General features: G+C 43.5%; 1 protein-coding gene across 1 annotated transcript in view; it reads right to left on the bottom strand.

Moving 5' to 3' along the window:
* Window positions 1–1,791: 1,791 nt before the first annotated feature.
* NPAS3 (neuronal PAS domain protein 3) overlaps window positions 1,792–17,385 on the bottom strand; it is an 851,962-nt gene continuing 836,368 nt past the window's right edge. Inside the window, exons 9-11 of the mRNA XM_045841074.1 lie at window positions 12,116–12,263; window positions 8,614–8,738; window positions 1,792–6,058 (exon numbers count right to left, since the gene is read on the bottom strand). Of these exons, the coding sequence (XP_045697030.1) occupies window positions 4,704–6,058; window positions 8,614–8,738; window positions 12,116–12,263 (1,628 nt within the window). The 3' untranslated portion in view covers window positions 1,792–4,703. The remainder of the gene's footprint in view (window positions 6,059–8,613; window positions 8,739–12,115; window positions 12,264–17,385) is intronic.

The following is a 17,385-nucleotide window of genomic DNA, read 5'->3' as shown; positions in this document are numbered from 1 at the left end:
CATCACCTACAAACTGGAGCCTTGACAAATTGACTTGCCACTGGCCTGGCAGGGAGGAGGTCCTGGGCCTCTGGGGGAGCTCAGGGTCTTTGCCTGACGGCCAGCCTCGGGCTGCAGCCATGGCCAGGGCTTCATGATTATCAGTGGGCCTTAGCCCAGAACATCTTTCTGGCTGAGAGATGTTCTTTATTTCACTAGCAACATATTTTAACATTGATGGGAACAAATAAAGGATGGAGAACTTGTTGATGATATTAAGGGAAGCTTGAACTTCCGTAAGAACCCAAAATTTCTACCAAAGCTACTGCAGAAGCTCCAAATTCTGTGAGGATTTCAATTCATTCACCACATCTGGATTTCCTTCTCAATCTCCACTGGCACCACGTCTAGATCGCAGGGCTGAACTAAAGTGTTATGCTGACCAACATTGTCATTCAGCCAACAGAGAGTCAGCTTAATCCCACACTCATACAATGGCCCCTCTGCCTTGTAGAGCCTCCACTAGGCAAAGCTCTGGAGGCCCCCTCTGAGAGCCAGCTCCATCAATGCCTATAGACAGTGTGCTTCAGGTAATCTGGCTTCAACACTCCCTGTCATCTGTTCAGGATTGAGTTTCTAGCTTCATATATACATATAAAACTTAAATCCTGCTATATTATATTCTTCTCAAGGGCAAAAGGGAATGAAAAATTTTGGAAAAGTAGTTGGGAGAATCCAATTCCGTGTTCTCAATCACGCTCTCCCTACTTCTAATTTTTAAGTGCTTATTTCAAGGATCCACAAAAAGAAATCTAGGGCTCCACTACCATAAACACATTTTCATATCCACCAGTCTGAAGCAACCCTCCATTACTACAAAAGTATCCTCAGATTGGCAAGTATCACTGAACACTTAAACTAGTGAATAAGATTCACTGTAGTTGGCAGCTTTTGGACAAAAATATTTGCCCTTTCTTTCAGCTTAAGTCATTCATATCTCTTCATTTTCTGGACAGCACAGGCTTAGCGGGTGACCCATCTCTATCCTTAACTTTGAGATAGCATTGAAGTTTGCTTCCTTTTTTTTTTTTTTGAGATAGCCAGCTGACCTGCCTTAAAACATGACAGACTGCATGCTGACCTGGCCAATCACACAGCACAACCATGACCTACTTGGCTTGTCTGGAGAAAGAAAATGCATATTTAGTATAAAGAAAAGATATAAACAATGGAATAGTTGGTTATACATTATAGCTTGTAATAAATGAAAATATCAAGTGCATTTTAAATGATTAATGTATGAAAACTATCACCACTTACTGTGCATTAATAAAAAAAATGCACACTTCCCATAGTGGTTAATGTTGCAGGCCAAGGTTCAGCTTTGATAATGTGCATAGTAATGCTCAGTATGACGATGAGTTGGGGTAGCTGAAAATTTAGGATGGTTGCAAGTTTGGTGTAGTATTTGGATTAGCATCTTAATCTGTGCCTTGTCAGCCTCATCAGTGCACAAGCTAGGCATTCTTCCCCCCGCAAAACTAGCAAAAAATATGGATGCATCTTTTTTTTTCACTTTCTTTTTTTTTTTTTTAATTAAGAATAATGACCAAGGTACCTGCTTAAACAAATACTACCAGCATTCATTAGTTAGGATGGTTACATGTAAAAGAAATGATGCCAGATAGTAACAAATCCAAGAGAAGTTTATTATGAAAATGGCACCTGCGGATGAAAAAATTAAGTTACATAAAGACAACCATGTATGTGACATGTATGAGAATCTACAAAAGTATAAAAAGAACCCTGTTGTAAATGAAGTATGTACATTTCTGATTTGCAGCATTATCAATGGTCAATGAAAAAAAATGTTTCAAAATAAGCCAGGCACTCAGGAAGTTAGGTCCGGTTAGCTTCACACAAAACAAATGTACCATAGCTGTCACTTTGTAACGTTTTAATTTATATATATATATATATGTATATATATATGTTGTAGAGTTGGTAACACTGCTAAGATTTTTTACGAACAGAATATCCCTTTCCCCGTTATTCAGCTACTTGGCACCAGTCTCCTCATAAAAGTTTTCATATATTTGTACAAGAAATAGTTAAAAACACAGACACAGTCTTCACAGGTAATGAAGTTTTTTTTTTTTTCATTTTGTAATTTTAACATTATGGATTTAGACAGCAGCTGTGATTATCTGTTAGTTTAAATCACCAGAAGTCATATTGACACAACACAGAAACATTTATAAAAGAAAAAAAACAGCTGTCTAGCTGTTCTTTATAGCTGATAGGTGCATTCCTTTGATTGTTCGATAGCTAGAGTAGAGCTTCCAAAATTAATCTTTAAATTTTGTGATTAGCCTTCTTCACCTTCTAAAACTATTAAATCCTTCAACTAAGCTCACTATTAAAATCTGTGGTATTTAACTTCATTTTGCCATTATTCCACTGTGGTTTGGGCCCAACTCACAGAAATCAAGGTCCTAGAGGAATCCACTCAACACAGTGATATTCAAAGGACAGCCGAGTTACTATAGTAGCATTGCACGCATAAACAAATATATATATATATGACAATTCTATATTCCATATACCCTCCCCTTCTGTTTTTTAAAAAAATGTTGGTTGACCTTTGAAATAGTTTTCTGTCTCACTGGTAATTTCTTGATATATTGCTCCATCAGCCAACCTGGAAGGACACCAAAGAAAAGCACCCACTGCTTATAGGTAGAGCACAAGGGACTCTGGGAATGTTAACAACTGAGGCTATATGGCATCAATTTATTTAGTATATCTGAGCATTATTCTTCAGTGCTTTGAGGTGCACTCCAGAAGAAAGAGTCATACCCAGAATTCCATGTGGGAAAAATGGCTCCATTAACCTTGAGCTAGTTAAGAGTCTTTTTATCTCTGAGAATGAAAAAGATTTTGGAGAAGGAAGGAAGGAAAGGGGGAGAGGAGAGAGAGAGGGAAAGAAAGGAGAGGTTGGGAGAATATACACCAGCAAAGCAACAGCAGGAATTTTAAAAAGTGAAACGGAAGGTTCACAGACAGTAGAAGCAGCATAGGGGTGACATCACAGAGGAAGGCCACCACACAAAAACCACTAACCCCCAAGAATCACTGATTCACTAGGACTGCGGGAATGGGACTGGACCACTCCGGACTAGAGATAGAGCACAGAGAAGACAAAGGACAAAACAACTACATTAGCTTAGTATATACTGCATATAGAAACACACATTGAAACTGCAATGGACGACAGCCAAGGACACGTACACACTGCACACATTACAGTTCTCACATCTGTCGTTAGATGCCTTAACGAACAGCTGCCCAAATGGAGCGGAAGGAGAGTTTATACTCGACAGTCATTTGGAGTGTTTGACACTACACTGATTTCTGGCAACAAAGACAAAATAGGATATTTTTCTCTTTTTCTTTTTTTTGTACTTAATGTGCAGTTTTCAGTTGCAGTTATCTGTTTGAAGCTTATTAACCCATTCTTTAGTTTTAAACTGTATTGGTTCCAACCTAGAAATAAGAGAACCAAAGGGAAAAAAAAATCCCATCAAATCAGATCAGTCCCCCAAAATACAACCTTCCTTTTTTTTCTTTTTAGCAAGAAATGAACAAAATTAAAACATGTTAAATATGTTTCCTTCTTTTACTCTGAAGTGTTATTGAAGTTGCAAAAATTAGCCTCAGTTAGACTGAGAAAAGGAAAACAAAACAGCTCAACCAAAGGCAGTACATACCTAAACTGCTCCTCAAATCAGTTCGATTGAGTTCTCCAAAAGCCCCTTTAAAAAGGGCTTTACTGACCCATTAAATTTAATGTGAGGCTATGTTTGTTAGTTGGGAGGTAAAAAATTTTAAGTCCTGCAGCAAACGTTAATGAGGGCTTTGTCTTAACTAACCAAGGAGACTGCAGCAATGGACTTCAGGCCAGGACAGAACACTTCTTTTTTTCCCCCAAAACCCAGCCCAGGAGCTGCATTTTGTATGAAGACATTACAGATTAATAATAAATGATAGCACCATGGTTTTAGAAATTAAGTTAATGTTTCAGTAATTAACATTTAGTCCAACTGTTTTTTTTTAAACATTCTAGTCACAGGCCAGAAATTAAGTTTAAGAACCCAAATTATTTTTATGTGCAAGTAAGAAAATCTTAAAATCTTAACCATAAAAAGAGAATTAAATTCTGCATAAAATTCTAAAATACTATTCCCCCCCTCCCCCTATTTTTAAAGGAATTAGGAACAAAAGCAAAAGCCACCCCAATTCATTTGACTTAGTCAAACAGGGCATATTGTTTATGCTTGTCTCTTTCAATCTTGATCATATCAAGATCTTTGTGAAGAAAACCCAATGGTTGTCACTTGAGAAATCTCTTGACCACAAGACTGAGTATTCTATGGCAGAGGCATATACACATTAAAGACATCTTAACAAAGATGCAAAGGAAAGCAAAACAACCCAACACACATCTTAGAAGAAGACAAAATGGCAGGCAACTGGTCGTCTGATCCTCTGAAGGCCAAAAATAAACATATCTTTACAGGAAAGAATAAGTCAAGTTAAAGAAAGCGGGAATGGGATGGGGAACGTCCTGTTGAGAGAAGACGCTGACCTGCTCAAATTCAAAGTGCTAGAATTAAAGGTCTAAACGAAAAACGCCGACGATGCCTCCCAGCGGAACGCCCGCCTCAGTCGTCCTTGCGCTCCAGAGTCTGTGCCGCGTGGATGCCGTTGCTGTAGACGGGGAAGGGCAGCGTGGAGAAGAGTCCCTCGGCCGTGGTGAACACGTTGCCCGCGGGCATCTGCGTCAGGCTGGCCGCGCTCACAGCGCCGCCGAAGGGTCCCGACATGTTGAGCCGGTGCACGTGGTGGTAGAGCATCTCCATGGGCGTCTTGGGGTCGAGGCCGAAGCCGGGGCTGTTAACGTCCACGAAGTTAACAGCGTGCGCGTTGGGCAGCAGGTTGCCCTGCATGGCCAGGGTCACCTCTGCCGGCGCGTAGCGGATGGTGCCCGTGGTGTAGACCCTTTGTGCGGCCGTGCTGGTGGCCGCCAGAGTCCCGGTCACCCTGTGCACCAGCGGGAGCACGACGTTGCCAGCCTGCAACCTCTGCAGCGCCTCCAGGTCCCCAGTGTACAGCAAGGAGTTGGACGCGCTGGGGCCACCACTCCCGCCGCCCCCGCTGCCGCCCCCGGGGTGCTTGTCCCGCGGGGACGCCGAGAGCGGGGGCGACAGTGGGTCGGAGGCGACCGGAGCCAAAGCCGTGGTGGTGGTGGAGGCGCTGAACTGAGTCTTGCGGGCGGCTGCGCCGTCCGCGCCGGGTGGGGTGAGGACCGAGTCAGGGATGGCCACGTGCAGGCCCCCGCCGCCCCCGCCGCCGCCGCCCTGCGGGGACGGGAAGTGCTCGGAGCTGGGGGGCTTGGTCATGCTGTAGGGGGACTCGTTCCTGGAGATCTCCCGGTTGGGCGGGTAGTTCCAGATGCTGCTGTCGTTGTCGAAGTTGATGGGTTCCGAGATCTCCGTCTTGATCTTGAGCACCGAGGCACTGTTGGGGGAGGACAGCAGCCGCGGGGGCTCCACCAGGCCCGCGTCCAGGCCTCCGGGGCTCGAAGCGCTGGACAGGCGCCTTCGGCTGGCGCTGCCACCCTTCTGCCGTTTCCGCCTCTTTTTGCGCTTCTGGTGCTTGCTGGGGGCCTGCGCGCCCGCCTCGCCCGCGCTGTCCGAGTCCTTGGCGCTGTCTGACGTGAGCGACTCGCAGTTCTGCAGCCTCAAGTCCGACTCGCTCTCCACGTAGCGCTCCACCTTGATCTGCATGGGGCCTAGGGCCCCGAAGCCATCCTCACCTGCCTTGGGGTTCTCAAAGTCCGAGTGCTCGAAGCTGTCGTCGCTGTCGCGGCTGTCAGGATTGCTGGAGCTGTGGCCTTGGTCATTGCAGTTCATGTCCTGGTCGCACGTGTTGCCCGACTTTTTCCGGTCGGGCTCTGGGTCTTCGCTGTTCTCAGACTGGTTCCCCTTCTCGTCGGACTTGGAGTTCTCGTTGTCCTCTGTGTGCGGGTGGGGGGCGTGGCGGGGGGGGGGCGCGGCGGGGAGAGGAGAGGAGAGGAGACAAAAGAGACACCACATTAATGGGGCAAGACCGGCCTCTCACCGGCTGGGGGGTCCTGCAGGAGCTGTCTTGTCCCTATCCTGAGCTTCTCTACCACTTTGGTTACTTAAAGCCTGGTCTTCTCTCGGGGCCTAGATTAGCTGGACCTTGACTCAAAGTGTGTTCATGGGTCAACAGCACTGGTCCAACTGGGCACTTGTTACAAATGCAGAATCGCAGGCCTCCACCCAGACCTACCGAGTCTGATTTTGTACTTGAATGAGATCCCCAGGTGGTTCAGGCACATCAGCGTTTGAGAGGTCCTGCAGAACTACTCGGGGACTCAGAGTAAATAACCTGGAACAAGGTGTTAGTGACACATAAAAATGATGGTGTGCAAGGTGATTTTCTAAAGAGGGCATGTGCTTTCCACTGGTGACTATTTGTTCATTGAAAACCACACTCTGTTCCTACAGTTTTTTTATTTTTATTTTTTAAAGATTTTATTCATTTATTTCCAGACAGAGAGGGAGGAAGGGAGAAAGAGAGGGAGAGAAACATCAATGTGTGGGTGCTTCTCGTGTGCCCCCTACTGGGGACCTGGCCTGGAACCCAGGCATGTGCCTTGACTGGGAATCGACCCGGTGACCCTTTGTTTCACAGGCCAGTGCTTAATCCACTGAGCCACACCAGCCAGGGCCTAAAGTTATTTTTCTCTATAGCATTTACCACCATCTGATTCACTGTATGTTTTACTTAATTTTTATTAACTTCCATCTCTTCCAACTATTACAGAATACAGGCTCCATAGGGCAGGGAATGTTTTTTCTTTTTTGTTCACTGTACAAATCAGGAGCAGAGGCTTTCTATTCTAGAACTTCTGATGAATGCAATTTAGGAGATAGGAAAACAGATCCTTGGTGAGTGTTCCTCACCTCCTTTGCTTCCGTGAGGCTGTGTCTGGAGTGGAAGGATATGTGTTTACAAACCTGGAGAGCAGGTGTCCAAGGAAGGGGAGTGGCAGCTGGACCCCTAGCCATCCAATATATTTTATATTTTAAAGACAATAGATTCTCCTGGTAATACAACCTCAGAAGACTTAGGGATGATGCTGGTTTTCTGGTTCTGCTGTGATGCATTTTGGTGGAAGCCAGGACCAGAACCTTGGAAAAATCATGTAACCACTCTATAATTCGACATGGGAATGCATGGATTTGTTTTGCACAGATTCAGAAAATGAGTAACAGTCCAGCGCCGAGTCATTTACCAATGGTATTAAATATCTGACTCTAGAGGCTCAATTCCAGCTTGGTGAGGATGTGAATATTTGGGGTGAAAAGTCAGAGTCTGCCTTGGAGCATCAGAGACAGTCCTGCTATCTGCTTTTGATAAAGAGGCCAGAGTTGGCTATGGGGTCAGGGCAGGGCCCCTCTGTATGGCCAGTGAGGGACTGACATGAAGTGTATTTGTGTACATATATTTATACACCACAGTACACCTATATCTATGTGTATAAGTATACACCACAACATACATATACATATATATTTATACACATAAATGCATGTATACATTTACAGCACATACATACATGTAAGTATTGGGCATAGACAATACACATGAGTGGGAAGGTCTGTCCAGAAAAAGTCAAGCCATTGTTAATATAATGTGAATGGTTTGTGTGACACTGATGTAACCTGGCAGCCAAGAACAGTGGACTGGAATGTGCATGTGGGGACAATGACAACCTCACTGTACTAGTCAGTGTGGGCGGTAGATGCTGTGGGGTGAGCATGTGGTTGTGGCATTCAAAATGACTGAACAAGTACAGCAATGAATCTGCATCAAATTTTGTGTTAAGCTTGAACATTTCTCCACAGAAACTATTGGGACCATTCATAAGGCCACAGCTATGGGCAACTGGTGACTGGCAGCTTCATCACGACAATGTGCCCGCTCATGCATCTTGTCTCATGCAGAGTTTTTTTTTGGCAAAACATCAAATTGCCCAGGTGACTCAATCGCCCTACAGCCTAGATTTGGTGCCCTGTGACTTCTGGCTTTTCCCAAAACTACAATCACCTTTGAAAGGGAACAGATTTCAGGTCATTAATGAGATTCAGGAAAATACAATGGAGCAGCTGATGGCAATTGGGAGAACTCTGTGAGGTCCCAGGGTGCCTACTTTGAAGGGAACTAAGGTGTCATTGTTCTATGTACAACTTTTCTTGTATTTTGTATCTTCAATAAATGTCTTTATGTTTCATTTTACATGGCCAGATACCTTTTGGATATACACACACACACACAGGTGTGTACATAGGTATGTGGTGGTGGTGTGTGTGTGGAGGTTTTAGAGACAGAGACTCAGTAATAATTTGATGTGTCATATGTCTCCATATCAAATCTGACCAGTTTCTGCGCTCTGACACTGCTCCTTTGGCCATGACCCCCCCCCCCCCTTGTGTTTGGAAAGGCATGCTGTAACTACAGAACATGGAGAAGTAGTAATACCTGTAATACCTGAGGTGTCTTTAGAGTCTGATTCAGAGTCAGATGTCTCTGAGGATTCTGATGTTTTCTCCGGTAGATGGGGGAGCTGGGCGATGTCCATAGGCGTGTCCTTGTACTCTGGATTACTGCGGGGAGGGAGGCATTCGTTAGGCGTGCAGATACCCCTTCTGTATGGTTTATTTTTGACCGTCTTCTTCCTACTTCCTTGCCCCAAACTTGGAGTTTAGAGAGTTTAAAAAACTAAACATGAAATCATTTCTCAGCTCATCACAGGACTTTTACAGAAGCTTGGATTGTATATGTGGGGGTGCAGGTGCACCTTGCTACAATGATTGAACACCCAAACATGAAAGCCACTAAAAATCTTTTAAATAATTAGGTGCTACTGGAGGCCAGGAAACTGTGCTGCTTAACATTCCTCCTAGTATAACACCTGGTGGGGGGCGGTGGGGAGGATGAAAAGTACTCTGAACAATTCACTCCCACACCTCCTGGTATGCCCTGTCTTCTCTTGGGCTCCTAATGAGGCCATTGCCTCAGTACTCTTGTCTTGGATCCCTGGTGGAGCTTCTCAGTTGTTCAGATGGCTCCAAAGCTGTGGGAGGTGGGGACAGAAACCTCGGCACCTAAGATCTGACAGATGCACAGGTGCACTTTGGGATGCATGCATTATGGCTACTGAACTGTCAACACACCCATTACAATCACATTTTCATCTGCTCATGTGGTGTACACCTGTAGCTTGTTAGCTGGAAATCTGATTGCAGTGGGTAGAGTCCCAGAGTGAGAGAGGCCCTAATGGAATTTATCTAACCCCACTTGTGCAAATGTGTTTAATTTTTGTTCTATTTTTAATTCAAGAACAAGCCTCTTCTGGAAAAGTTTGAGTTAGATATCTTCTAGAAATGTCACTCCAGGGCTGGCCCAAGGTCTGAGCAGCATAGGCTGCTAAAATTTGAAGCCACAAGGAAAGTCTCTTGTTTCAAAATGGAAAATGCCTCTCTTATCCTTCCATAATGGTTAGCCAAGCAGAATCTTACAACAGATGATTACTGACTCATTTGCTAATTTCTAGTGAAATTCCTAGATTAAAGACTCCATGTTTTAGTAACTAAAATGCAAGTGTCCCTGGGAAGGTTAATTCACTAAGATGGATTATCAGGCATTTGCTCCTTAGTGTGAGTTAACTTCAGTAGCTGGGCTTTCTCTAGATAATCAGATGAGACGAATGGTGGGAAGGTAGACTTAGCACTAATGTAGTCTCTGACTACTCTGAGCCTGTAAATCTACCAAGCTTTGGGAGGGAATGGGAAGAAGACTGGGGAGCAATAAGTTCAAGAAGGACAAGCCTGGATGGGGCCCAGGAATGAGGGATTCTGAGCAGGAAGAGGGAGCTTGATAGTACTGCTCAGGGAAGAACAGAGAAAAAGAATGTGGGAAAGAATAACAAACTTCAATAGTTGCCATTTGCCAAGACTAGCTCCTTTTCTTACTAAATCACTAGCCTATCAAAGTGATACCAATCAGTGACTACTTCAGGAAGTTTCTCCTGATGAAGCCCATCTATATTAGTCTCCTTTGGTCCAGACAGCATGGAGGTTATAAGTCACTTGTCATAGACTTCACAGTCTGTTAGTATTGAACTCAGGGTGAGCCTTTGGGTTGGCTGAAATGGGTCTAGCATGTCTGAGATTGAGGGTCTTGAGCCTGAAGACTTGTCTTTCATACCCAAACTGATTTCTTTATCTCCATATGCAATTAGATGGACTAGGATCACCAAACACTCATGAGCTTGTACCATGTGGTCCTAGGTTAATCTAACAGTGTTGATCCAAAGTTGCGTTGACTGACCTCTCCTTAGCCATTCTCATGCCTTCATTTGGAGGCAGAGCAGGAAGTCATGAGGCTGATGGTGCAGTAAGAGAGACCCAGGTAGGAAGAAATATCTCTGAATGAGAGTAACAACCACATAGATTGTTTTAGTACCCTAGGGTACTTTGGCATGGGGGACAGACAGCTTTTCATCTGTGGTATGCCTGTTACCTATGCCTAATTCTTAATAATATGGCGTAACTCCATTTTTGTCTAGCAAAAGATCAATACCAAAGTACCTCATTCTGTTTTCTCTTTGGCATGTATTCATAACCTTCTGCATGATGTATGGAACAGTATTGCCACTGTTCCATAACCTCTATGTAAAGGAATTTCCTGATGTCACAAACACATGACTCTATGAAAATCAGGCCTTGGAGGAATGCACATTAAGTACACATACCTTTAGAGAGAATTAATGGAGAGTAGAGGAGGTCAAGAAAGGAAAATGAAAGTAGATAAATGAAGACTCTTTTAAGTGGTGCACATTAAGGCCCACCCCAGAGCAATAATCATTAGTGTCTGATTGATATGCTATTGGTAGCAAGCACATCCATGCCTTTAAGTCCTCACCAGTGTGCAGGAGCACACGCTAAGGGTCAGTGTGCTGATGAGCCATGGTTGTCAGCATCTCAGTTCCATTTGGCTGTCTTAAAGAAAAATGGCATTTGAATACTCCCTGTCTAGATTATCAGCCAAAGGGCAACAACTTCCATTCATAAAATCTATTGGAGGTTTTCCTACTCAGACCATGTGTGGGCCCTGCTTGGTGGCTGCAGGCCAAGAGAAGCCAACGACTGGAGTGACTGGGGTGGGAGGGAACCAGGCCGAACATTTGGAGAGCTCCATGGCAGGATTGGTGGAGAACCTCCCAGGAAGCCTGGCCCAAACACAGACTACTAGGCTTTGGTCTTGATTCCTTATCTCTAGTTTGAATCTAAAGGATTGAGAAATGGCCTTGCACACTAGAATTTAGGAAGCTGTTGAGCTTGGCCGCTTTCGAGGATGTAAATTTGAGGATGCATTAAAACAGCTGTAAAGCTTGCCTGAGATCACAGAGCAGGCAAAAGAAGATTGTCTTCATTTTTATACTGATGTTATCTTGATTCCAGCAAAGCAAGCCACTTTGCTTACCACAACTTCAACGTCTAGGCAATCAAATCCTATGGAATATGCTGAGGACTGCAAAGGGCTGTAGTACCCCACAATATACCCTACCACCTCTTTTTCATCCCCTTTTGCTTAATTTTCACAAGGATTGGAGCATGTGAGGATGTGTGCATGCAGTGGGGGAAGGAGGTGCCCTTGCAGCCTTCAGCTTGAGGCAAAAGTCTGTGTTCTTTTTACAGCCTGAGCATTTGTGGAGAAACCAAAGCAACTTCTGCAGAGCTGCCCAAATGCTGACAGACCAAGAATTATTGAAAATGTTGTGAGTCTACCCTGAAAGGCCCTTCCAATATAGCCTTGATTTTTCCACATTTTAAAAAAATCTTGTGGAAAGAAAAGCAGAATTTCCACTTAACTCTACACCAGATACTGTCAAAAGATAATACCACATGTCAGTTATTAACCATTAGGCTGTCTACTTTATAACTGAAACAGAAACAAAAAAAAGAATTAGAAACTATACCTAAGAAGATAATTCACCCAGATGATGTTCTTCTCGTTTGCATTCTTGGCATTAATAGCTATGGTGGCGCTAGACTGTATCCAGATATAGCCTCCGTTCTTTTGCATCCACCGGTAGTACTTCGTCACACACTGGCCCTTATTCAGCACTGGGGGTAAAGACAAAACGAAACAAAACAGAAGGCACTGTGTATTAAGACAGGGACCAGATGATCATTGTCTGTAACACTTCAACTCAGAGAGGGGAGGTCCTGCACCAAGCCAAGGTGCCCCCTCTCTGCTTAATGGAGACTGCCATTAGTGGGACAAATAAAATCAGCAGTTCAGTGGAGCAGCATCTCCCTCATGGGGGTTACTAGCATTTGCAGCAAGACTTTGTTCTGTTTTGGGAAGCCACGATGTGAAAGGAAGAATAAAAGGACTACAAATCTCTGTGGCTCACAGAATACCTAATGCAGTGTGGGTATCGTCAATGGGTTTGACATTGGATGGCAACGACGGCGAATGCACATGGATTTATTCATAGCTCCGAGGTAGACCTCTTTGCGATTCTGGCTATTTGAGTGGTTCCGAAGGTGCGTTCGCCCTCCGTCTTTGATCGTTCACCCCAGTGCAGCAGTATCAGTCCGCGTCCTTATGCATCTGTTCCTTTTGATCTTGTGTAGCAGAATTTACAGTCCATGTATGAACTACATTTACATCGGCCAGGCCGGGGAAATTCTGGTGGGACTTCATGGAATGTTGGAACAAAACAAATTTCCCAACCAAGTCACAGAGAAACGCTGGCCTGAGGGAGGCACAGAATTGATTTGACTGGAGCCAAACAGAGTGACAGCTCCACACAGACTCTGAAATATGGCCCAAAATGAAGGAATAAGTAAAAACAATCAGTAATGTGAAACGGTGCCATTAAATACCCACTGAAAGCTTTAAAATGCAGATGTTAAAAATGATACTTTAACCAAAATCTTGCCAAGTCGAAATTGATTTGATTTGTATCTAGGTACTCCTGAGCTAGTAAGAGGGGAAAGTGCAGTAAATCATCCCTGAAATAAAGTGCTATGGATGAGAATGGTTTAAAATGATGCCGGAAACGTGCAGAACCTGATGCTATTGCTTGGATACGCGTGGCAGCAACTCCACACCCCCAGAAGCGCGCCAGCTGGCTGGCCACTAGAGGGCAGTGTGCACTCGTCCACGTCTCCCACTTTTGGCATGTCCTTGTCTCCGTCTGCTAAAATGAAAAAGCTCTAACTGCTGTAATAAATTTGACTAAATTAGCTGCTAAATGGTTATCTCAAGTAATATGTATTTGCATTAATCATCTTGCTCTAAACCAGAACAAGCCAAAGTCCTAAAGACGTAGTAAATTCATATTGTCCATTTAATTACGGCTAATAAGTGCTTCATATACAATAGTTTCATGAAGTACATTTTGATTTTTTTTTTACGGGGGGAGGTAGAGGAGTAAAGGGAAGTCACTTTCAAAAAGAGCTGTGTTTCAGGCTGTTGTAGCTCTTCCCGTTGTGTCTGAGCCACTCTCCCTGGCTCCGAAAGTGATCAAGAATCAAACCTTCACATATTATATACAGAAACATAGAGACTTCAATGCTTTTCTCTCATTCTTCCTTTTTTCTCACAATACACTAAATAGATAGTTGTAAAATTGAGTAATTATGTCATAACAGTTGTTTGAAAAAGCCTTGCTTTGATGAGTGCTTAGGTAGTGGCAAGTTCTATTCTGTAACTATTCACCAGTTTAGAGTATTTTTAAGGCCCAGAGCTGTCATCCTTTCCTGGTGGCAGGGCTCCACAGGTAGCATCGTGCTCTCCCTTTGTAGGTGGTTGTAAGTTCTGCCGTTCTGCACGCATGGCCTCCCAGGCTACAAGGCTGCATGGTGAAGCTGAAAGCAGTAAAATTCGAACTCTGTCATAAGGCTCTTCTGTCAAACCACCGTTGCATGCAACAAGATGTGCTTTTATTCAAATACTCTCATCCTGGTTAACTGTTAATAGAGGAATGATGGGTTATGAAACTCTGCCCAATATTTTTACAGAGAAAAAAACTGATAGCCCCAGTCAGGGACTGGTGTATGATTCTCTCAGCTGTGTATCTGGAACAAGGAATAATTTCAAATAGTTCTACTAATTTAACAAAGGCAAAGAGGCTAAGAAGCCCCTGTTTTTGAATCATGTGAAGAAAACATTGAAATAGTGGGCCACTGAAATGGCTGGGGATACTGGATTTTTGACCAAAAGCAGGCAAATTTAAAATATGTGTGTGTGTGTGTCTCCCTAAAATATGGTACAAAGAAAGGGTCAATGTGAAAAAGGAATTAAAGTCAAATTAGAATGTGCAGAATCAACATAAAGATCACTTTCTCTTCCTAATACTGTCTCTTACCTAAAAATAAGCAAGCAAACAAACAAACAAACAAAATCTCAATTCAGAAACACATGGTCAGCAAAACATTCTGCCTGTGTGGTGGGATCCACATATAAGCTATGAAGGGGGCTGAAAGGCTTATTTGTTAAAAGACTGAAATTATATTGTCATTTTTTTGAGTTAAGGCAGTATGACTCTTGTTCTGTTTAGGTGCATCTGTGTTTCCTGAGAAGATAAATACAACTTTATTAGGGCTCATGAATACACCAATGCAGCCTTCCTTATCTCCCAGGCCAAGGGCCATTTGGCAAAGGCAGGAGACCTAATGAAAGAGAGACCAGGTCAATTTCGACGTGAGGAAGTGGTTGTGAAAAGACTGACCAGTAAGGGAATCCCGTGGGGTGGGGTTCCTTCGAGAGACAGGAGCTACTTGGGTGTTTAACTTACCATGGTGAATGCCACAAAGCAGATCTGGGAGCCATCACTGGTTGGCTGAAGAAAAAGTTTGACCTAATCCATTAATTTGCCCTGGCCCAGCCTGGCAAACAGAATTCTTAAAAGGACATTCTAGCATGGTCTTAGATCATGACTATTTCCTGAGGATTAGTGTTTCTGAGTGAGACCCCACATCAGTGGGGATCTACAGATCTACATAAGGCACTGAGTTAGCTCCCATTGTGGTATGGAAGGATGACCCAAATATTGCCCCAGTTGCTTTTGTTTTTCAGGAGGTCCCCTGAAAGACACCATCATGGATTTTACTTCTTTCAAAATGAACAAGGAATAATTTTTTTCTTGGGGCTTCAAAATATAAATTTATGACTTTGAGATGAAGCTTCTTTTTTTTTTTTTCAATCCCACTGGCAAATCAGTTGGATCCTTCCAGCTGTGCCAGAAGCAGGATCTGACGCTTTTCCTGAGCTCATGTGGTCCTAATCAGCTCAAGAAGAAAAGCCACCTTGGTGCCAGTTTGAAAGAGATTTTTAGTTTGTAATAAATTAGACAACTTGAAGAACACAAAAACTTTTTTGATTCTCTTTAATCCAGTGGCTGTTTTATTTTTGAGTTTTAGCTTGAGATAGAGAAAAATGGGAGGATCTTTATTTCAGTCTATTTCATAGAATCCCTTTTTTTGTATGTGGAGAAAAACAGAAATAGGCATTATGTAAGTCACTTATGAAAGTCCTTACAAGATAGTTTGTCCCTTGAAAAGAGATAGATCCTCATCGACCCATCGAGCCCAGGAATGATTTCATGACAATGTGCTCAAACTATAAAAAGAGGAAGAAAAGAGAAAGAGGGAATATGTATGTGGGTCATATTTGTAATCCTACATCATGCTGTGTTCAGACACTTAACCTGGCACCTTTTTTTTGATTTATACCAAAGTTCACTTTTCGCTTTCCAAAATTTTTGGTGGCACAGCCCATGTGTCCTTCACTGGATCCACTAATCGCATCATAACACCTGTATAATTAGGTCTTTAAAGTTGTGCTATAGGAATTTGTTTCTGTTTGAGGACCCCAAAACATTTAAATGGCCTTTTCTTAGGTTTTATAGGGTAAACAGGAATACATAGGGAGGATGAGTATCTCTTTCCGGGATTCACTGACAACCTCACATGGTCCCAGGTGTAACCGTGTATGCCTCTGCTACCACACAGGAATGTGTTCCTTTTTACCCTGAAGTCTAGGGTGTAACTAATGCTTTTGGCTGCCATTGCTCTGAGGAAAACCATGAAACGGTCATCAGTGCCACCCTACCTTCCAAACTAATGGTGCCTTTCAGTTACCAACTGTGCTTTTCAGGGGACAGAAGTGACTCCACTGAGAAAAGAATTCAGTAGAGGCCCAGAGCCTTAACTCCTCCTGGTTGAAAGGCCAAGCCCCACTCATTTGACAGTTTTTGGCTATTAGCCACACAACACCATCTACCCCTAGCTGTGAAGGGGGTGGTGAATACAGTTCAATCATAGGAAAATAGCAGAGAGCTAACATAGGCCAAATGACTGAACACGTGACCTTCTCTGCACCCCACTCCCAGCCACTGCCTCCAAAGACTGGGTGCTCAGTTTTATTGCATGTCTTTTTCAAATGTCACCAGGTCGCTTGGTTTGAGCTTACTGGTAGGGATGCAAGGAATGTACTGCTTGTAGAGAATAACTACCACCCAACCCAGTCTGATGACCTCGTTGCTGAAGCACACGTCCATGGCTCTGCACAGTTCCCCACAGAGGCATTTCAGTTTTCTTTGGGAAAACTTTGTCCACAGAGATAGACTGATGGATGAAAGGACATAAAGGAAGCCTGTGTCTATGGCAGGGACATGATTCTGTTAGTAAATCAAAACAAATCAGTCCAAGTTTGCCTTCAGAAATATGGAGAATAAAAGAGAACATGGTCTCTTCCTGTTGGGCTGTTCTACCAAATCAAAGCCAAAGACTCTAAATAGTGAGTTACTTGTGTCTTGGAAAGAAGGAAGCAGTCTCATTCAGTTTGAAGAGGAGATGAAGAACACATATCAAAAGCGGCCTTTTAGCAAAGTGTCTCACAAAAGGACATTTTAGTGGTTTGCATATGCATTAAAAAGCTGCAATACTTGGTGTATTCAGGTAAGTATAGAATAAATAGGAAATGGTGAGATCATCAGAGGGAGATTTCACACTTCACATTCACACAGCTGAACAAAGAGCTTCATTATTGTCATGGCGATAGGAGGACGCATCTGCAGCGCCATTCACCCCTCCTTGAGGTGCCTTTCATCAATGGCTCAGAGAATGGAGAGCGGATGCCTGTGCTAGAAACTCAAACTCATTTTTGAATTCCCTAACGTGGAGAGTGTGTGTTTGTGTGTGTGAGTGAGTGTGAGAGAGAGAGAATCACACT

The sequence above is a fragment of the Phyllostomus hastatus genome, unplaced genomic scaffold (genome assembly GCF_019186645.2).
Source record: "Phyllostomus hastatus isolate PE091 unplaced genomic scaffold, TTU_PhHast_1.1 phas_contig_348, whole genome shotgun sequence".
Classification (NCBI taxonomy): Eukaryota; Metazoa; Chordata; class Mammalia; order Chiroptera; family Phyllostomidae; genus Phyllostomus; species Phyllostomus hastatus.
This window is presented reverse-complemented; position numbering and strand designations above follow the sequence as displayed.